The sequence below is a fragment of the Paramisgurnus dabryanus genome, chromosome 2 (assembly GCF_030506205.2).
Source record: "Paramisgurnus dabryanus chromosome 2, PD_genome_1.1, whole genome shotgun sequence".
Taxonomy (NCBI): domain Eukaryota; kingdom Metazoa; phylum Chordata; class Actinopteri; order Cypriniformes; family Cobitidae; genus Paramisgurnus; species Paramisgurnus dabryanus.
The window spans coordinates 55,847,237-55,870,546 of NC_133338.1; the positions used below are offsets into that span (position 1 = coordinate 55,847,237).

At 40.6% G+C, this 23,310-nt stretch overlaps 1 protein-coding gene across 1 annotated transcript in view; it reads left to right on the forward strand.

Annotated features, from left to right (window-relative positions):
- The first annotated feature begins 2,525 nt into the window (after positions 1-2,525).
- The window catches only part of LOC135743924 (macrophage mannose receptor 1-like), a 105,003-nt gene continuing 84,218 nt past the window's right edge, over positions 2,526-23,310 (forward strand). Inside the window, exons 1-6 of the mRNA XM_065261829.2 lie at positions 2,526-2,754; positions 3,057-3,458; positions 4,792-4,965; positions 5,493-5,648; positions 5,731-5,844; positions 8,373-8,513. Of these exons, the coding sequence (XP_065117901.1) occupies positions 2,682-2,754; positions 3,057-3,458; positions 4,792-4,965; positions 5,493-5,648; positions 5,731-5,844; positions 8,373-8,513 (1,060 nt within the window). The 5' untranslated portion in view covers positions 2,526-2,681. The remainder of the gene's footprint in view (positions 2,755-3,056; positions 3,459-4,791; positions 4,966-5,492; positions 5,649-5,730; positions 5,845-8,372; positions 8,514-23,310) is intronic.

A 23,310-nucleotide genomic window follows, 5' to 3' on the forward strand; every position in this document is an offset into this window, starting at 1 on the left:
AATTATGCAATCAGGTTATTGTACTTTTATTGTACAATGATTTCTATTGTTAGGTTCCAGCATGATTCATCTTGGTTTCATTTTTTAAATCACAAAAACCTGCAATTTGAACTGGAGTGTGTAGACTTTTTATATGCATTGTATACTTGACTTTGTATAAAAATATCCTAACTGCAGGGAAACAGATCAAATCCCACTCCAGAGTGATATTTCAAGGACAGACAGACTGTTTTAAAAATCAAACAGTTGTAATTTTAAAACATCTCTGTTTCTCATTCATGTTGTACAGTGCTAAATAAAAATGATCAAGGTACAGTACAACAAGCACAAATGCATTTGTGCGATTGTAAGAGTAAACTAGAGTAAATACAATATTAATTGCTGAAAAACACATGATTTTGAAATATCGGTTTCTGTTCCTTTTTGTTTTAGAAATCAAGAACCAAAACTGTTCACGTGCAGAATTATGCTGTTGGTATTACCAAAAAGTTCCTCGAAGAAATTTGCTGACTTTTCAAAATCACAACATTGAGTATATTACATAGACCAGGGGTTTTCAAACCTGTCCTGGAGGACCACTAGTAATGCACAATTTGCATTTCCCCCTCATTAGACACACGTGGTTTAAATCTTCAGCTCATTAGTAGAGAGTGCAAGACCTGGGCTGCGTCCGAAACCGCATACTGTACAGAAGGTAGTGAATGAGATGAAGTACCTTGCCGTTAAAACAGTAGGTATTGTATAGTATGAATCCTGGTAGTATGAATGAGATTCGGACGTACTACATCCGCCATGTTGCTACGTCACGTGACATATGTCGTCGTCATGTCATTCCAGTGCGGACATACTACTCGCCTCGCCTACTGCTTTTCGAGTACCATATAGTATGGAATTAGGCGGTTTCGGACGTAGCACTGAACTGGGTGTGTAAGGTAACTGAATGAGGTGTGTCACAAAAGGGAAACATGCAAAGTGTGCAGTACTAGTGGTCTTCCAGGACAGGTTTGAAAAACCCTGACATAGACGTTTCTGTAAACACATTGCTTCATTTCTATTTCCATTTGTAAACTTAGCTTTGTTTCTCTGCTTGCTTTTGGCTCTTTGGTTAAAATGTTAAATGCTCGCTTAAGTTGCTTTTAATAAAAATGTCTGCCAAATTAATAAATGTAATTACTAAATGATATCATATACTAAAGAGAAATGGCAATAAAGATTTTTTTTGATGTAGAAGAAAGGTTAAGTTGACAATTTATATTAATTTATAATATTTATAATATTTATAATTTATAATAAAAAAAATCTTAGTATTTTTGTCATGTTTTCAGTAAAAGTATTTGTACTAATTCTTAAATTAAGATGCTTTTCCTTGATGAGCAAAATGACCCAAGAAAATAAGTCTGGTTTTTAGACAAAAAATATCAAATTCAAGTGATTTTGTGCATAAAACAAGCAAAAAAAAAATCTGCCAATGGGGTAAGCACATTTTTCTTGATTTGTTTTATTTTTATTTAGTCTTTAAGAAAAATGTTCAAGATTTTTTTGCTTGCCCCATTGGCAGATTGTTTTGCTTGTTTTATGCACAAAATCACTTATTTAATATTTTTGGTCTAAAAACTAGACTTATTTTCTTGGGTCGTTTGACCTGTTTTTTCATTTGATATATTGTATTTTTATGTATTTATAGAAGAGAATATTCCTGGAAGGCATTTTGTAAACCTTGTAAAAATACATATACTTTTTGTAAAAAAAGTCTGGTGGGGAATGAGTTAAATGATTTTTTGGCTTTTTTGAGGATATTTTTATTAATCATTTATTAAAGTATTATTAGTTTATTTTATTATTATATTTAAGTGTAATAATGCCATATATTTTCTGATTTATATTCTAAAGATGTGTTTTATAAAGTTACCATTGTAGGGTTTAGTAGTATTGTTCCTCTGAACAAAATACTGCTAAATAGAGCTTGTACTACTTGCATAAGTAAGTAACCAAATTCACCTTGCAGATATTTTGTCTTAAATAATAAGATCACCCAATCACCATACAATTGAGGGGGGATGCTGCCCCCTAAAACCCCTCCTTGCGACAGGCCTGCACCTACCTGGCCGTTCTTTCTACTGTACTTACTTGTACTAAAACGTGATGCACTGTAAAAAAACTTGGTTGTGCAAGTCAATTCAACTTGCTATTTTAAGTTTTGGCTTGTAAAAATTTGACATAACTTAAAAAAACGATTTGAAATTGAAAAATTGACTTGTTAATTTGTTAAGTTAAGGTAACATAAAAATAAATGTTGATTTGACAAACATGCTGCATATTCTTTACAGTGAGTGTGAATGATATCTTAGTGGTAAAAAAATTATGTTGTTGCATATGTGAACAGCACATTTTTTAATTTAATTGCAAAGTAATTTTAGTAATTTACTGAAATAACTGCGTAAAAGAGGCTGTGCCACTGAATCATCGACTTAAATCTCATGTTTGGAGAAACCACTAAAGGCATTTAGATGCATGTAAGGAAAAAGGAATAAGTCCCTAAGATAAGGAAGAAACTTTGGACACTTGTAAGCCAGAACCCTTCAAACACATGACTGTATAGAAACTTTAACAGGAGTGTATATAAGTGTCTCACTCCTCAAACACACGCTGGATTTCTTCATGTGTGGATCACAAGTTCAGATATGAAGATGTTTTGTCTTCAACTGTTTGTTTTTATTTGTTTGTATGCTGCAGTACAGCCGTCCAGTCAAACAGGTACATTGGTTTATTTTCAACATTTATTTTATGTAAGATATTAGTTTTATGTAATAGACACTTAGATATTTATTTCACTTTTCATTACAGCAACATTAAAAAATGACAAAAATCCGTCTATGTATCTGTCTATCTAGATGTGATGTTAAAGGTTGAGCATCATTCTCAACTTAATACAGTAGATATAAATAATATAGATGCTTTATGAGTTCTGCATGCCAGTGGCACTACAGGTTTAGTGAATGAGTTAAAAAAAACTTTGTAGTTGGTGTAATATTAAATCTCTTTGACATTTTCTTTAGACGACAGCTCTTTTCTCATCTACAATGAGGATCACAACAGATGTGTGAATGTCATTAATGCCAGTGTTATACAGACGGCACCGTGTGATGTATCTTCTGACGCTCAGCGTTTCCGATGGGTTTCTTCTTCAAGAATTATCAGCGTCTCTCTTAAACTCTGTTTGGGAGCTCAAAGCATTAAAGACTCTGAGAAAGTGATCCTTCTGCCCTGTAAAGAGCTCAGTCCTCTACAGACCTGGGAATGCAAAAATGAGACCTTGTTTGGCTTAAAGGGACAACCGTTACATCTCTACTATGATAATCAAGATAAGACAAGTGTGATGCTGTTTGAGGGACATGGATCTTGGAGTCGCTGGCAGATTTATGGGACTACAGACAATCTGTGTTCTCATGGATATCAAGGTACATCTACAATCTTAAGTAATAAATACAAAATTTGGATAGCAACTAAGAACTGAGTAAATGCAAAAACATTTGTTATTATTATGTATTTTATTTATAGGTGCCCTTTTAGACACTCAAGGACACTGTACAATAAAATAAAGAGTACAACAATTACAATCATTAATGCATTAATACAGGTCATAAATAAAATAATACAGTATTGCATTCACATAAAAGCATGCCTGAAAAGTAGGTCTTAAGGCGGGATTTAAAAATAGTAAGATTTTTACTATGGTGCACATCCAGTGGTAACAAATTCCACAGGGGAGGAGCTGCATGGCTGACAGCTCGCAACCTCAAAGATGTTGTGTTAAAGTCAGACAAGTAGTTTAAACTCAATATGGTATTTAACTGGGAGCCTATGTAAGTTTTTTAATACAGGGGTAATGTATAATACATACAGCTGAGTTCTGAACCAGCTATATATTGTAAGTAAGCTTCGCAGGTAAACCCTTATAATAATGAATTACAATAGATTAGTCGAGAGGTGACTAAGGCATGGATCCAAGTCACTGTACTCTCTACCGAGAGAGCCTTCGAAAAACACTAAATTGCATTTGTTCAGAGATTGATTGAGCATAGATGTGAGGGGAAAATATCAGGTGGTCTTAAGATGTCATGTATCACAGTAAATAGTTTTTTGTATTCCAATCACTAGAGCTGGTTGATCTTGCATAGTGATCTGTTCTTGCTACACAAAGAGTTAGTTTATAAGTCTGTATGTGTTCAGCATACAAGTCTTTATGTTCTGTGAGCCCAGTTTTAAAACACAGATGCTCCAAGTGACGACCCTTGCGTTTTAGCTCACAAAGTTTATTGGTAAATCACAGAGTAAAGTTTTCAAAGGTAACAGTCCTAGATCTTAGTGGAGCATGACCATCCAAGATCCTGAGAAAACCAGGATTACAGGATAGTGCAGGACTAATTCGTCAGCTCTCAATTGACTGACAGAACCAGATAAAGTTTGTACTTCATCATTAAAAGTTTACCATTTTATTAGATTATAATCAATTAATGAGGACAGCAAGATTTGCAATAATTATATATTTCACATTTTCCCTGAGGTTAAAAAAAAGTAATGAAACATTGTAAAAAGTGCTATTTTTTACTTGACTTTTAGGTTATAGTTAATACATAGTTGCATTATATATTTAGCATCGTTTATTGCCCTGCTGCCCACATCAGAAAAAAAAACTTCTGATCCAGTGTTGAGTTACAACCCATCAGTGGAGATTCACTCGTTCACTACATTGATATTTCTCTCACTTTCCTCAAATTTTGTGTCCTGTAGAGATTTATACTCTGGATGGGAATTCATTTGGAAAGCCATGTCAGTTTCCCTTTAAGTTTAATGACAAGTGGTACGCTGAGTGCACCATGGACGGAAGATCAGACGGCAAACTGTGGTGTTCAACTGAGACAGATTATGATACGGACAAGAAATGGGGCCTCTGTCCAGACAAACGTAAGACCATAAATAAAATACAGCAAATATAATGATAAAATGCATGCAAAAGCACATAAAGCTTTTAACTTTTTTTTCCAACTTTTTTCACAAAAGTTTTATTCCAGAAAATGTTCTTCTTAAAATATATAAACATACAATATTTCAAATGAAAGAGCAGACTTCTGCTTTCAAACAAAAAAAAGTTTCATCCTACCTTCATTAGTTCTCTTTTTATCACTTCTCAAATATTGGCAGGTTTCTTCAAAAAAAACAAATTAAGATAATTCCAATTTTGTGATGGACTTTTGATAGAGATCAGATGCAGAGCGATCCTCAAAACTTTCTCAGACATACAGCTGTTTGCCCTAGGGCGATACTTCTTGGTTTTATAAGTTGGGTTAGAGTATTATAGTTGGGATTATAGCGGTATTGTGGAAAGCCAGAAATACTCGTCATTGGCAGGGAAGCATTTTCTCTTATTTTACAAGTTAACTCGTCAATGGCGGGGAAAGAGTGAAGTAATTTGAATTATTGTTTGACTCAAGGCGTCTCAGGATGGGACAGTGATCCAGTAACTGGTGTATTATATCAGAGAAACACACAATCAGCACTGACCTGGCATCAAGCTCGAGCCAGCTGCCAACAACAAGATGCAGATCTTCTCAGTATATCAGAACTACATGAACAGTCTTATATATCAGGTACACAGATCCCACTATTATCCTAAACTAAAATAATTTCATCCACTAAACAAAGCAGCATTTCATGAACTTTATATTTCAGGCTTGACAGATCTCTTGGGTTCAGCTTTATGGATCGGACTCAACAGTGTTGACTTTGAGAGTGGATGGCAATGGAGTAATGGAAACCCATTCAGATACCTCAACTGGGCTCCAGGTAACAAACATTAATGATCAGCAAAATTCTCAGTGTTAAATTAACAATGCTCGGTGTTTATATAGGTCAACACTACAGAGTGTTATAAAGCAATCTGTGACTTTATCGTCTCTTTCGTCATCTCTGTTTGAAACCAAAGTCACCGTTATGGTGATCAGTGTTTGTTTTAAGTGTACTCTTGATTTTTAGCGTGTTCATTTTGTTCTGGCTGCTATAACTTTGCACGTTTAAAACATGTTTGTTGTGGCAAAAAAGAGATAGTAGTGCAATTCTATGGTGGTGGTTAGAATATGATGTTTAAACATCATCATCTAAAAAACTGATTTATTATTTTAGTGTTTTTTCTCAATAATGTGATACTGAAGTATGAGATCTGGCATTCTCATATCAGTTTGTCATTCTGAAAGATTTTGAAACACTGACCATTAAAAATTAACTGTTGTCTAATTTAGACACACACACATTAAGAATCAGAGTATGGATCTCAACATAGTGACAATAAAATGAAAAGCTTCATGCTGCAATGCATGCTGGGCAGGGCCGCCTTAACCTAATGTGAGGCCCTGGGGCTGAGAGGTTTTGGAGGCCCCCCATACCCTCAATTTATAGTCTCATTTAAAAAAAAAAAGTGTAATATCTAGGTAATCTACATCACAAAATGCATTAGTTTATTTCAATACATACAACAGTGAGTTTTCCCTCTTTGACCCAGAAAACACCATAATATCATTATTAACATATCACTGAGCCCACTTGAGCATAAACACAAGACACTTTATTTAACAACCACACACAGCAACTTGTGGTGAAAATAAAACCAAAATGTGTGATAGTATATATGTTTATAAGCTTTATGTTTATATAGTTTTTGGAATATGCAAATTTGCAGAAAATTGCACACTAACTAAATACTCACCACAGTTTTAAAAATATAAGTGAAAATGCATTAATGTTAACAAAAGATAAGTCTTTATAGACAGAATCTTGTTTTTTAATCAGTTATTTATTTTGTAGGCTATTGAAGATATATATAGTATGCATTGTATTTAGTATTTATGCATACATAAGTATTAATATGTTCGGGAACTCCTTTCTTTATTTGGCGGCACAGTATCTTGCGCACAGAGACTTCTGCATGCCAGAGACTCAGCTGTACGAGCACAGAGAGAGCGAGTGCGCGCGAAAGAGAGAGAGACCTGCACCTCAGTGCTTATTATGAAATTTCTGAAATTACTCTTTAATTTGTTGGTGGATTATTTCCCGTTTCTCTGTCACACTCAGTCTAACATGCAGGAATGCCAAGTTGACAACGCGCACTTAATTACATTACGCGGAATAGAAAAATCTGTTACGTCTGATATTTTATTTCACGGTAAGTTACCACGGACCAATTAGCAGCCATGTAATGTGCAGTTAGAGTGATTGACAGATAACCTGACAAGTTACAAAACAATATGAACGTGAACTTGGGAGGCCCCTGAACTTGGGAGGCCCCTGAACTTGGAAGGCCCCTGGGCTTCAGCCCAGGTAAGCCCGTGCATTAAGGCGGCCTTGATGCTGGGTATCAAATAATTACAAATCTCATCCAGAACTCCCAGAATGCACCGGGACATGAAAAAATCTTATAGATTTTTTATATTTTCTTTGTCACAATTGTTGTTATTCATACTCTTTGTCTTGATGTTTGTGATTTTATAGCAACACTATGTAGTTTTTTTACCTTTAAATAATGTCTCTAAAATTATTTTAGTGATAGAACAACTTTTAACTTGACAAATTGTACTGTTGCTGCAACCTGAGCAGCCTCCTAGCTGCTACAAGCACACTCTGAAAGTGGCGGTGGAGGGTAGAGCACACAGCCCCGCCCCTCCCCCTGCCTGCAGAAGAGTGTCTGATACCAGGCACTGTTGCGCTTTTCAACCACATGGGGGAGCTGTAAGTAATTTTTACATGGAAACTACATAGTGTTGCTTTAAATTATACTATGGTTAATTTTAAATCTTTAGAATGCTGTGAGAGTGTTGAATCTCATGCTAGTATCACATTACTGAGACAAAAAGATACTTATAATGAATGAGCAAACACTTTCTAGATGATGATCACTTATGTATTGCTTTTTAGTGTTGCTCTACTTGCTTCTATTGTTTACCTCATTTGTAAGTGGCTTTGCAGAAAATGTAAATGATCATGTTTGACATGACGTATCAACCACCATTATAGGATGGCAACGTGGTCTCTTCTTCACCATATCAAATATGCTTTAAACACACAAAGTTATAGCAGCCAGATGTAAAAATGCTATTTAAGATTTCAAAAAGAAAAGTGGATAATGAGTATAAATTCACAGATCGCAGACTGCTTCAGTGTTACTTTTTATCACTCTGTAGTGTGGACCCATATACTGTAAACACTGAGATTTTGCTGTAAGAAAACAGAGTGAACTTTACCCATGATCCAGTTGAAAAACAGCTGAATGGTTTAAATGTAAAAGTTTTTATTGTTTGAATGTCATCTTTATATTCCTGTAGGTCATCCCTCTTTGGAGCCGGGCCTTAACTGTGCTGCATTAAACGCTGGTAAAGCATCCAAGTGGGAAAGTTTGGCCTGCAGTAAGAAGTTAGGTTACATTTGCCGAAAGGGAAATTCAACAGATGTCACACCTTCAACAGGTACATAGATTGATCTTTTGTGGCTTTGTGGTTCCAAAAAAACCCAACAAAAGTACAACTTTACTTAACGAGTGCATATAAGTACCTCACAGTTATAAATAATGGTTCAGAATGAATACATAAATAGTTTAAAGACCTATAAAACGACACCGTCCCAGCAACAGCTTTTGAACCTTTTTTCTGAGTGGTATTTTATATATATATATATATATATATATATATATATATATATATATATACACATAATTTATATTATATTATGATATTCATGATATAATATAATAAATCCCCATACCCCACTTTCAAAACCACTTGCCTAGAAAACAGGTTGGTTTCAACAGGTTTAGAGGAAATTTAAAGCTGGGCATTGTCAGCATACTGTAACAATGACAGCTGATATTATGTTTTCTAATAACGTCTCCTAGAGGTAGCATGTATAACGAGAAGATGATAGGGCCTAGAACTGATCTCTGTGGTATACCATATTATACCTCTTTCATACCTCTTGAATACATCTTTCATTAGTTTTGTGGAAACACACACAGAGCCCATATTTGGTCAATTTTATATTCTCTCTCTCTCTCTCTCTCTCTCTCTCTCTCTCTCTCTCTCTCTCTCTCTCTCTCTCTCTCTCGGTGCATGCTGGGAGTTTTGGGGTGCGTGTGAGGGTGCTCACGAGGAGAGGACGTTTGATTTCAGGGGTTTTTCCCGTTTATATTTTTCTATATTCTCTTTTTTTCCGTTTTCTAAGTTTATGATTGTTTGTGTGTTCTTTTTATTTAGCATTTGATTTTTTTGGGGAGCGTTTTTTAGTGTTTGAGGCGGCATCGGGATGGCGTCTATCCCCGCGGGGATGGCGCCACAGGTGTCGCTCCGCCATGGAATCAGGTGTGTTCCGGCTCAGGGCATCACTGTTGAAGATGTGTTGCTGGCGATAGGAGAAAAAATTGGGTATGAGAATATCACTACAGCGTCCAGGATGAATAAAGCGGTGGTGGTGTTTTTTGAGAAGGAAGATACAGTTTATCAGTTAATAAGCGAAGGAATTGTGGTAAGTGGCGATTTTCTTATTATCTCACCGCTTGTTACTCCGACGACTAGAGTCACAATATCTAATGTACCGCCGTTCATTCGAAATGATGAAATTGAGAAAGTTTTGATGCAATATGGAAAGATGGCAAGTGAGATTCCCACTAGGGTGTAAACACGGGGCCTTAAAGCATGTTATGTCTTTTAGGCGCCAGGTGTTTATGTTCTTAAACGAACCAGAGTTGGACATTTCTTTCAGAGTTATGCACGAAGGAAAAGCGTATTTTATTCACGCGAACACTGGTAGTATGAAATGTTTTGAGTGCGGAGATATCGGGCATAAAAGGCACGCATGTCCGCACAAGGCTCAGGCTAGTGATGTAGAAGTGAGACCTAGTACTTCTGCTATTGGAGAGAGTAGTACATTAGTTTCTGAGGATGTGCAGGCTCAAACTGGTTCTCAGGAAAATATAGAGAGTAATGGACTGACTGAAAGTCAGGTTGAGAACGTTCATGAATTGGTTGATTCTGGTAGGAATCATAAGGTTTCTGAAACGGGTGAAGATAGTGTAACGAATGATGATATAGCTACGGTTAGTGTTGAAGGGGCTTCTAGTGAAAATACTGAAAAGTCTAATTCTGGTGAAACGTGTACTGATGCTGATCTGGAGATGCGAGATGATGATGCTTTCTCTGATATATCTGATTTTGGATCACAGTGTGGAAGTGTAGATGACATGTATACATTGCAGGACATAAACAATTTCCTAGATGTGACCTTTGGTAGAACAATGGAAGTCAGTGATTTTTTCCCTGATGAAAATAAATTCATTCATACAGTGAAAGTATTGCAGAGAAATGTTAGTTATGATGCTTTAAGTAAACTAAAAAGATTCAGGTTGAAGAAGATGCTAACAAAGTTAAGAAAGGATAAAATGAATGCTTCTCAAAAATAATCAAATGTTTAAATTACACAGGGTGAATATTTTTCTTTGCTTTTTTTGTTCTTTTTCTGTCCTCTTTCTATCCCCTTTCTCCTATGGAGCTGTTAAGGGTGGGCTCTTTAAATATAAATGGGGGCAGAGATGGTAATAAATTAGCAATGATATCAGAGTTATTTGGTATACAAAAAATAAATGTAGCTTTCTTACAGGAAACGCACACTAGTTCAGATAATGAATTTGAATTTAGTAGATGGTGGGAAGGAAAAAGCTTTTTAAGTCATGGGACAAATACAAGTGCTGGTATTGCTATTTTATTTTCTAAAGAAATGAATGTTAATATTTTGGCTATTGAAGAAATTGTAAAGGGAAGAATATTGATGTTAAACATAGAATATGAAGGATCTGTGTTTGTTCTGATTAGTGTATATGCACCCAATAATGGATATGAGCGTGTGAGTAACTTTTTTAAGTTAAGGAGTGCTATCCAGAAAATTGATGATAATGTCTGCACCATCATTGGGGGTGACTGAAATTGTACGATTGATTTTATTTTTGATAGAAATGGAGAAGAACCTCACCATGAATCAAGTGTTGTATTGTCAAAAATTTTGAAAGAGTTTGAGTTAACAGATATTTGGAGAAGAAGAAACACAGGAATTAAACAGTATACATGGCTCAAAGTATCTAATAATAGGGTTAGTGGAGCTAGATTAGACAGATTTTATATACGTAAAGAACGGAACAATAAAATTACATCTGTTTCTATTTTACCTGTCGGTTTTTCAGATCATCACTTGATCTTATTTGCTTTGAACATGAAAAGAATTTCAAAACCAAATTATTTTTGGCATTTTAATACTAAATTATTACAAGATGTTTTATTTTGTGAGAATTTTAAATCTTTTTGGAATGACTGGAAGTTAAAAAAGGGTTCTTTTGAAAATGTGCTCATGTGGTGGGAGGTTGGCAAAGCAAACATTAGAATATTTTGTCAAAATCATAGTTCACATTCCACTTCTATGGTAAAAGCAGTGATACAAAAACTTCAAAGGGAGATAAATGTTTTGGAGAATATTCTTGTGATGAACAATGATGTTGGAAATATACGAAATGAACATTTGAAAAAAAAGAGAACTTGGTTTATTATTACAAGAACAGGTGAAAGGAGCATTAATAAGAGCAAGAATTTGTTCTATTAAAGATATGGATGCTCCCTCCGCATATTTTTTTAATCTTGAAAAAAAAAGTGTTCAACAAAAGCTAATGTATCACCTCCGGCGACCTGATGGGGTCATAACTTCTGATCCAGTAGAAATAAGGAAACTGTCAGTTAATTTTTATACAAATTTATATGATGCTGAGACTTGTGATCTTGAATGTGTTTCTGATTTGCTGAGTGATCTACCAAAGCTGACAAATGGACAGAAAGAGTCTTTGGATGGATTAATTACTTTTAAGGAAGTTACTGATGCGATGAGACAGTTATCAAACGGTCGCTCCCCAGGAATTGATGGGTTACCAGCAGAGTTTTATCAGACATTTTGGAATATACTAGGAAATGATGTGTATGAAGTTTTATTGGAAAGTATAAGGAATAAGCTACTTCCTGTAAGTTGTCGAAGAGCAGTTCTTTCTTTGCTCCCTAAAAAAGGGGATTTGTGCCTTCTAAAGAACTGGAGACCTGTTTCTTTGTTGTGTATAGACTATAAAATACTGTCAAAATGTTTAGCAAACAGAATGAAACATATTTTAGAAGTATTAGTTCACAAGGATCAAACATACTGTATTCCTAATAGGTCAATTATGGACAATCTTTTTTTGTTAAGAGATGTCATTGATTTAAATCAATTTAATAATGTTGACTTGGGTGTGCTTTCTTTAGACCAAGAGAAAGCGTTTGATAGGGTTAATCATACATATCTTTTTGAGGTTTTAAAAAATTTTGGGTTTGGGAAGAATTTTATATCATATATTAAGTTGTTATATTCTGAAGTCTTTGTGATTGTGAAAGCTGGTGGAGGGTTGAGTGCCCCAATACCAATGTTAAAAGGGATTAGGCAAGGCTGTCCACTGTCTGGACAATTATATAGCCTTGTCATTGAGCCACTGTTGTGCAGACTTCGAAGGGACCTTAATGGAATTAATGGCATGCCTGGAATCTCGATATCGGCTTATGCTGATGATGTCAATGTTTTTATTTCAAATCAAAATGATGTTAATATTTTAACTGAAACAATGAGGAATTATGAAAAGGCATCATCTGCAAAGTTAAATTGGGAAAAAAGTGAGGGACTTATCATTGGGCAGTGGAAAAGTGGGCAAAACCCTCCAAAATTACCAGGTGGATTGCTGTGGGAAAGAGATGGGATGAAAATGCTAGGGTTTTTTTTGGAAGTAAACAATTTCAGAATAAAAATTGGGAGGGAATGCTGGAGAAGGTGTCTGCCCGATTGTTTAAATGGAAACCGCTATTGCCATTGATGTCTTACAGAGGAAGAGTTCTTGTGGTGAATAATCTGGCTGCCTCAACGTTATGGCATAGACTCATTGTAATGGAACCACCTGAAGATTTGATATGCAAAATACAGAGAACATTTGTGGAGTTTTTTTTGTAATGGAGAACGTCTCGGTTACGGATGTAACCCTCGTTCCCTGAAGGAGGGAACGGAGACGTCACGTCGTGACCGACGAATTGGGAACTCGCTTAGAGAGACCAATCTGCTTCGTTTACTACAAAAACGCCAATGAACTTGGCATTGAGATATTTGCATAATGCTGGCGCCGCCCCGCCAGGTGCCTTTATAAGCAGCAGGTGCAAATAGGGAAATTAGCTTCTTTTCGCTGAGAAAGCCGGGAGAAAGTGTGACCGGTCGTAACAGCAGGTGGCAGCACCTGTGGCGACGGGACGTGACGTCTCCGTTCCCTCCTTCAGGGAACGAGGGTTACATCCGTAACCGAGACGTTCCCTTTCAGTCGGTCACTACGACGTCACGTCGTGACCGACGAATTGGGAATCCCTATCAAAACGCCACTAGGGGCTGACCTCTTCCAGTGACTGCGTAAAAGCCCTCCGGTTCCACTTAAGGAGGAGGAGGTAGGTTTTAGGGCAGAAGGCCGGGCACTAGATGTTCCTTTAACCCCACAGAAGTGCCAGCGACTGGGAAGCGCCCTACCTGAGCGGGATAGGAACGCTGCGGAAGCCACCACCCGTCTTAAGGGCTAATGGTGGGCGAAGTCAACCGTAGTTGAGGAATAAAGACAGCCGTGGCTGTGTAAGCAAAGCAGTGCTCTGCTAAGGGAAACGTGGGCTGGTAGGATTAACCCCACGGAAAAATACTCACAAAGGAACCCGGTGGGACACAATGTGGAGCCCGAGCCAGACACGTAGGTTCGCGAGGATACAGCTAGTGAAAGGCTGACAGCCAATGCTCCGCAACAAAGGCTGCCAAGGCAGCGGAGGAAGAACAATTCAAACCATTACGCATTTTTGTTCTGAAGGCCTTCCATACTGACACAGTTATGAAGCATCAGTTGGAGGCTGCAAGCCGACCTGCGAGACTGCTCTCCGTGCTCCCCCTGGTGGAGGAAAGAACACGAGAGGATACAGGCTCGATACGAACACTGTAAAATCTAGTGAACGTATTAGGTGTCGCCCAACCAGCAGCTCTACAGATGTCTGTTAGCGAGGAACCACGAGCTAAAGCCCAAGATGAGGCAACGCTCCGTGTGGAGTGCACTCTCAAATTAAAGGGGCAAGGAATACCCTGAAGATTATAAGCCAGGGTGATAGTATCAACTATCCAATGAGACATCCTCTGCTTAGTGACAGCTTTCCCTTTCTGCTGGCCACCATAACAAACAAAGAGCTGGTCTGAGGTCCTGAGGCTTTGCGTGCGAACCACGTAGAGTCGCAGTGCGCGTACGGGGCACAACAAAGCCATGGTTGGGTCTGCGTCCTCCGGGGGCAGCGCTTGCAAGCTCACCACCTTATCTCTGAAGGGAGTGGTGGGAACTTTGGGCACGTAGCCTGGTCTGGGTCTCAGTGAGACAGCAGGACCAAACTAAAGCACGAATCGTCAACAGAGAATGCATGTAAATCCCCTACTCTTCTTCATGGAGGCCAATGCTATCAGGGTCAGAGTTTTCATTGATAAAAACCTCAGACTCGTAGACTGCAAAGGCTCAAAAGGGAGACCTGAAGGCTTCAGCACCATGGACAGGTCTCAGGAGGAAAGAGGGAGGGCGCGAGGGGTTTAGCCTGCGAGCGCCTCTTAAATGTAATAATTAAATCATGCTGGCCAACTGATCTGCCGTTGATAAGAGAGTGATGAGCAGAAATAGCGGCGATATCAACTTTAATGGCGGAGGGACAGCCTACCATCTAACCTATGTTAAAGATATAAAAGCACAATGTTAATGGGCATTCTCTGGGGTCCTCGCGTTGCGAAGAGCACCGGGTGACGAGAAAGGTTTCTTTAAGCGCGTAAGCCCGTCTTGTGGACGGTGCTCGAACCGCGTCGACGGTGTTAGATACCGCTTGCGATAAATCACCTAAACCTTGCGCGCGCTCAACGACCATACATGGAAATCCCACAGGTCGGGGCGCGGGTGCCATAATGTGCCCCTTCCTTGAGAAAGAAGGTCTTTCCTCAGGGAAAATCGTCAGGGAGGGGCTGTCGCGAGGAGCATTAACTCTGAAACCCAATTCCTGGAGTCCAGTACGGGGCGACTAATAAAAGGCTCTCCTCGTCCTGCCTGACTTTGCACAGAGTCTGCGCAATAAAGCTCACTGGAAGGAATGCGTATTAACGCACCCCCCGCGGCCAGCTGTGTGCCAACGCATCCACGCCGAGGCTGCCCTCGGTTAGTGAATAAAATAGGCGACAGTGGGTATCGTCCGGCGACGCAAACAGATCTATGTACGCACAACCGAACTTCTTCCAAATTAGCTGGACCGTCTGGGGGTGGAGTCGCCATTCGCCGGGGGCGCAGCTCGGGAAGCGCGTCTGCCGCTGTATTGAGCGTACCCGGGATGTAAATGGCACGAAGGGACCTCAGATGCTTCTGACTCCAAAGGAGGAGATGACGAGCGAGATGCGACAGGTGACGAGAGCGCAAAACCGCCTTAACGGTAAATAACGCAACAGTCGCAATATTATTGGTGTCGGCTAATACATCCTTCCCTCGCATCTCCATAGCGGAGCGTACAAGTCCCAGATATACAGCGCACCGCTCGCGGCAGTTGGGGTGCTATGCACACCCCTGAGACTGCAAGCCCGTCATACGTGGCTGATCATCCCGTGCTGAGGGCATTGCAATATACAGAATGCCAGGAGACCCCTCAGGGGCATATCTTCTATCGGAAATGCCGGGTCTACCACGGGGAAAAATTGAAATGACACGCAGGTGCAATGTTTACACGGTGTATGTCGGTGTGCCACGCTCTCCTCGAGACTCGATCGTAAGCCAACGCTGAAGCGGTCTCATATGAAGCAGCTAGGGCGGCGTCACAGCCGCAGCATGCTGTCATATGTCCAGGAGCTTCTGAAATTGTTTCAGAGGGACCGCGTACTTCCCTCGAATTAAAGCGAGGCAAGTCAGAACTGACTGGTTGCGCGCTCTTGTAAAACACGCCAATTAGTCGATCGAGTCTTATTTCCATACTGAGAAAAAGGATCCTCTGCACAGGGCAAAGTTGCTCTTTCCCAGCCGACCTGAAGACTTAAACGAGCGAGATGCCGAAGCATTAACTCTCTGTGTTCGCGCACGTCTGCCAAGAACGGGCTATTATAAGTCGACGTAGCTAAAAGCAGAATGCGAACAACGCTCTCTCTCTGACATTTTAATGCCGTGACTATGGAGACACGGAGAGAGAGAGACAGCTCGAATGGTGCACTTAGTATTAATATGCCCACCCCACGACGCAGAGCGAAAAAACGGTCTAAAGCGAGGGGAGATGGACACATAAAGTACACGTCTTACAGGTCTAAGGCTGCAAACCGATCTGAATATTGAAATACGAGCCTCGGCGTTATCATCCAAAAAGAACACCTTCGTAGAGCCGGTGCGTAAATCAAATCGATCGTAACCCGCCGCGTATTTTGGGTACTATGAGATAAAGGCTGGAAAAACCCCATCATCATCATCTCGGTAAGAGGGACCGGCTCGAACATCCTTCGCCAACAGGATATCGACTTTTGCACGCAGTACATGTGCATCGGACGCTTTCACCACAGTGAAACGAAAGCCCGAATTTTGGGGAGTGCCGGATTCGTAACCGAGGCGGATCGTGCGTAAAACCCAACGAAACGGGCTGGGAACTGAAGCCAAGCACCCAGGCACCGTACGAGGAGAAATAACGACACTACCGAAGTACCCGCGGGGGGGCAGCGAAGCGAGACAGGTGGGACTGCTGGTGCGTCTGCTGTGACAGCATAAACATCTACAGTATGTGTGTGTGACACTGACCTGAGCCCGCTGAGGGTAACGGTCGTCTGGTCTCCTCTACGGAGGGCGCAGACTCCGATGAGGGTGCTGGTGGTCCGGTCTCCTCAGCGGAGAGCTCGGACTCCTCAGGTCACCCGTTGGCGATAGAGGAGAGGTAGGGGAGCTGGTGTGTACCCGCTCACGGCTCTCTCGATCCTCCGGAGACCTAGAGAGGGAAGAGGAATGCACTCTTATGTGTGGTTAAGTGGGTACCGGCCGAACAGCCGGTGGAACATATGCAAACCAAGGATTTTCCACCCGACCCTCTATCGGGGGAAGGAGCTCCATCTCCTGAAGAGTGATCCTCTGCCAATCCGGGTCGCCCTTCACTGGCCACTTAAACTCCCGAATTTCACGGGAAGCGGCTAAGCGGGCGGGGCGAGCTGCTGACGACCGGTTCCCCTGCGCTGCCGAGATGGGGTCCGAGGAGGGGAACGGAGGTGGTCGCCGCAGGACGCCGACGGCGAGAGGCAGACTGAGGAGCCGGCGTGGTGGACCAAGGGCAGCTCTCTTCCGCCGGGGCATGACCTAGGAGATCGCCTCAGTCTGCGCAGCGGAGCTGTCCGACTCCCCTGGCTCGCCGAAGAGGCCGGTCTGTGAGACAGGAGCATTCAAGTTGTTCTCGTCTGCGTCCGTCATGTCAGCCAGACACAGCCAAAGGTGGCGATCTTGAACCACTGTGGTGGACATCGCACGACAGAAGGTCGCGGGCTCCCTCGTAAATCCTTGGTGAGCCTGCAGCAACGTTATTGCGTGCAGGGCCGAAGCCGCCTCTCCGGCATGCCTGATGGGCAGCGTCCGTAACCGGACGACTGTCTACAAACACGGGAGGAAAGGGTTGGGTGGTCCCTCCAGGAACGCATCCCGCTCCACTGAAGGGGTCCCCGCCCTTAGCGGCTCCGTTGGTGAGGGAGGTGAGGGGTGAAGCTGAACGGCCGGACGGCCGCAAATCACGTCAGCTCTTCGTGCCGCGGGAAAGATAGGCACAGGAGGAGAGGACCGAGAGGCCCGAGCAGCTCCGAAGTACCAATCATGTGGGCGGGACGGTTCGGGCGGAAAGGGGTTAACCTTTCCAACTCTACCGTCTCCGCCGCTCGCGGGCACGGCCGCCATCTCCGGAACGACTCTGCCTCGGAGGAAAAATGGACACCCCTCTGATGCTGCAGAAGTGACGGGACCAGAAGGAGGTCCAATGGATTCGGCAGACATCGTAGAACACGACTCTGCAGTCTCCACCGGAGCCTCAACCGGCTGAGGATGAGAAGGCCGGTAGGCGGAGGACGCATCCTCCATCCTACTCAGCGTAGTGACGCGAAGGGCGCCCTGCGAGCGCTTGACAGCCGCACCATGGCGGCGTCAGCACTGCAAAGGCGCGGACAGCGTTCCCGTAGAAACGACAGTCGTCTCCGCAATCCAAGAGGGTTATGCTCTCACAGAGAGAACAGAAACTCTCCACGAACGCAGCCCCGGAGTGCTCGATGCCTGAGCACGAAGACAGCGCTCGTGACCGTCACTGGAACCCTTATACTTCTCGCATCCAAGATCGCACGGGCGAAAAGCTATCCTGTAAAGGACGCTGATCTCCGCATATACGAGAGAGTGGCTGCCTTTAAAAAGACACAGAGCTCTCACGTATCACTCTTTTAGGGAAATCACTCTTTGGGTGCTCAGCTGATGATGCGCACAGGGAAGGCAACGCACACACTAAACTCAAAACAAAAAAGATGCAGAGCCGTGGAATACTGCGAGCGTCCGCTGTGTTAGTACTGCTTGTCAATCAACTTCAGCAACCGTTCCCAGAAGAGCAGAGAGTAGCTTCTCAGTAGCAGATAAAGCCGGCTTTCGAAGCGAAAAAGCTAATTTCCCTATTTGCACCTGCTGCTTATAAAGGCACCTGGCGGGGCGGCGCCAGCATTATGCAAATATCTCAATGCCAAGTTCATTGGCGTTTTTGTAGTAAACGAAGCAGATTGGTCTCTCTAAGCGAGTTCCCAATTCGTCGGTCACGACGTGACGTCGTAGTGACCGACTGAAAGGGAACACTGGATTAGAGCCGCTGCACTCTATCTTCCTGTTTCCGAGGGAGGTCAAGGTCTGGTCGATGTACGGAGTAGGATCTGTGCTTTTAGAATACAAGCAGCACAGCGATTCCTGTACAATAAGAACTTAACTTGGGCTGAGACTGCAAGAATGATCCTACAAAAAGCTGGTGGTCTTAAATTGGATAGACATTTGTTTTTAATGGAACTGAATAAAGTGAATTTGTCTGAGATTACACCTTTTTACCGGTCAATTTTGTACTATTGGAGAACTGTTTTTAAAGTGGAACGAGAGCTTGGTGAATCTGGGAGTTGGATACGAGAAGAAAGCCTGTTTTTCAACCCAATGATTCAGACAAGACTTTTGTCATCTGTAAGCGTGCGTGCATGTTTACAAAGACATGGCATTGTGAAGCTAGGGCAACTTTTAAATAATGGACAATGGAAATCTGTTGAAACTTTGAAAGAGGTAACAGGATTAAAATCCTCGCGTCTAACGGAAAAGCTGGTGGAAGAAATTGTGCAGGCATTACCAAGTTGTTGTAGAAAAAATATCGGACAAGACTTTTCATCAGAAATAAACAATGAGTTGGATTTTCCACAAATAAGAGTTGCTGCTGCAGTCGGTGAAAGACAAGAGGAGGAATTAGAAGGTTCCCTTTTGACTTTTAAAACTCCACAGCTGGATTTGTTTGAAATAACATCAAAAAAAGCCATTTATAATACTGCAGTTAAAGTTTTGCATCAAGTTTCACTCAGAGGACAAAAGAACTCAAGGTGGCCAGATCTATTGAAGCCCGAATTTCTTGTAAGAGACAGATGGAGAACTTTGTATAAACCTCCAGTGGAGAAAAGAACTGCAGATCTTCAATGGAGAATCATTCATATGGTGCTATAGCTACAGACAAACATGTGGCGCACCTGAATCCAGCAGTAGGGGTGGGATGTAGGTTTTGTGGTGAAGTGGAAAATTTAGAACATTTGTTTTTAAAATGTAAAAGATTGGAAGGTCTACTTGATGTTCTTAGCAGATTGTTTCAAGCTTTTGGGGAGGAATTCTCAGAACAAGTTTTTATAGGGGGTGTGAAATACAAGTTTTCAGAAAGAAGGAAGATGTGTCTGTTAAATTATTTAATAGGAACTGCAAAATTGGCAATATGGAAAACCAGGAAAAATCAAGGGTTACAGTTGAATAGTATCAATGTTGAAGTGATGTTTACGAAGTTGGTAGCAGGTAGACTCAAAATAGAATTTGCATACTATTGTCTTGTAAATAATGAGATGGTTTTTCATGATTTGTGGTGTGTTAATGATGTTTTGTGTGTTGTTTCTGATGGAAATCTGTTGTTGGAAATTTAATTTAATTTTAATTTTTATAAATTTTTTTCCCTCTCTTCATATGATGTGAATTGTTGATTATATGATGTTTTAAATAAAGGTTTGTAAATCCTCTCTCTCTCTCTCTCTCTCTCTCTCTCTCTCTCTCTCTCTCTCTCTCTCTCTCTCTCTCTCTCTCTCTGCGCATGTGCGTGTGCGTGTGTAGTAGTGGGGCGAGTGGAGCGTGTTGGTTAGAGTGAGCGTGAACATTTGGACTTTTTGAAAGTGTTTCCTTTACTTTTTCCCCTCTTTTGGATCTTTACTAAATTGTTTTAAAATTATTGAGTATTTATAGCCGCTCGCGGCTTTTGTCGCGGGTCGGTATGGCCTCTGAAGTTAGACAGGGAGCCTCGCTTCTGTCGTTGCGTAATGGATGCAGGTGTGTACCTGAACTTGGCGTGAGCGTGGAGGATGTTCTCGAGGTGGTGGGAGAACTTGTAGGTTTTGACAAAATTCTCTCAGCATCGCGAATGAACAAAGCAGTCGTTGTGTTTTTAAAAACAGAGCAGTTAGTTAATCAGGTGACTGAGAATGGACTATGGATTAAGGAAATGTTTGTGCCCGTTACTCCTTTAGCGGCTCCGGCAACTAAAGTTACTATTTCCAATGTACCGCCTTTTGTCTCTGACGACGCGATTGTTAAAGAATTAACCCGATACGGTAAAATCGCAAGTCCCGTCAGAAATATTCCTTTGGGATGTAAAAACACTGATCTCAAACATGTTTTGTCGTTTAGAAGACAAGTGTTAATGTTTTTGACTTCAGCGGAGCGCACATTAGAGATTTCGTTCCGTGTGAGGCATGGAGATGGATCATATATGCTTTATGCAAGTACTGACAACCTAAAGTGTTTTGAATGTGGAAACATAGGCCATAAACGCTTCTTCTGTCCTAATAAAAAAGCGGATGCTGAGCAGCAGTTGCCCGTCGATGCTACTGAAAGTGAATCAGCTCAACAAAATGATACGAGTGATACCGGGGATAATACAGCACCACCACTGGATAAACAAGTACCTAAGAAACCGAACAAAAGGCCGTTAGAGGAGGTCTACGGGCACAATGAGGTGAGTGAAAGCGATGCTGGTGTGGATGTTGAGAGTAGTGAGCAGGCTGGATGCAGTTCTGCGATTGTTAATGAAAATGATGATGTTGAGGAAGAAAATGAAACTGTATCTCAGACTGTTATACAAATAGCTGAGCAATGCTCTGTGGATGAAATGGATGGATTATCTCAGTACACTGATGATAGTATGAAAGATGATGGACATTGGTCTGAAAGGTCAGAAATGTCAAAAGTAGAGACAGAAGATTTGTATACTGTAGAACAAATTAATGCTTTTCTGGATGAGACAAAAGGCAGAAGCACAGAAGTGAGTGAATTTTTCCCAGATCTGGATACGTTTATCTCTTCTGTTATGTGGGCAAGGAAAAGTTGCAGTAATGATGAGCTATCACAACAGAAACGTTTTAGGTTAAAAAAGCATATAACAGATATTCGAAAAAAGTTTAAGACAGGGAAAGTGAAACCAAAAAGAGGAAAATACTGCTAATCACTATGGCTAATACACATCTCTTTCTGACTGTTCTTTTCCTAATCTCTTTCCTTCTTATGGATATTTTACGTTTGGGATCCCTAAATGTTAATGGGATGAGGGATAAGAGGAAAGCTGATACAGTGATAGAATTCATAAAGTTAAAGAAATTAGATGTAATTTTCTTACAAGAAACTCATAGTGATGCAAATAATGAGGTTGACTGGAGGTTGTGGTGGGGTAATGAATGTGCTTTCACACATGGTACCAACCTGAGTGCAGGAACTGCTATTCTTTTTTCTCCCTCTATAAAAGCCAAAGTTTAAGAAAAAGTGAAATTGAACCAGGAAGATGTTTGGCAGTTAAGGTTGATTTAAATGGTCTTGTTTTTACGTTTGTGAGTGTATATGCACCTAATATAGGAGCTGAGAGAATATTTTTTTTTAATAAATTGAAAGGGTTTTTAAGACAACAGCAAGGTAATGGTTTTACTATATTAGCTGGGGACTGGAACTGTACACTCAATGCATTGCTTGATAGAAATGGAGAAGAACCCCATTTTCAGTCATCTATAGTACTTGATAATGTTATGAAAACCTCTAATCTTACTGATATATGGAGAGAAAATAATCCCTCTGTTCAACAATATACATGGGTAAAGGTCAGTGATGGGAGGATTTCAGCAGCACGACTGGATAGAGTGTACTTATCAAGTAGTATGAAAAGTAGAGTCATTCATACTGCTATTGTGCCCATTTCTTTTACTGATCATAAATTAATCACTGTTGACTGTACTTTGAATTCTAAGAAAAACAGAAGTGTTTACTGGCATTTTAATGTCAAATTGTTACAAGACAAGTTTTTTTGTGAATCTTTTAAACATTTTTGGGAGACTTGGAAAACAGAAAAAACAAGATTTGATAATGTTATTCTTTGGTGGGAAGTTGGTAAAGCTCACATAAGAGAGTTTTGTCAGCAGTATACATCTCAGTCCAATTTTTATTGGAAACAGTCTCTAGAATGGCTTGAAAGAGAAATCCTTACCATTGAAAAAAACATGATAGGAGATCCCTCTTCCAATGTAAATGAGTGGTTTGAGAAGAAATCGAAATTGAGCTCTATTTTAAATGAAAAGGTCAAAGGAGCGCTTGTGAGAAATAGATTTTTATCTATAAATGATATGGACAGTCCCACTTCCTTTTTTTTCAATCTGGAGCACAAGAGTGTAAAAGTTAATCAAATGTATAATCTGAAGAATGACAATGGACAATGTACTTCTGATCCTGTGGAAATGCGTAGGTTAGCAGTGAATTTCTATTCACATCTATACTCGCCTGAGGATATAGACATTGCGATACAAAATGATCTCCTACAAGGTCTTTCTTGTTTG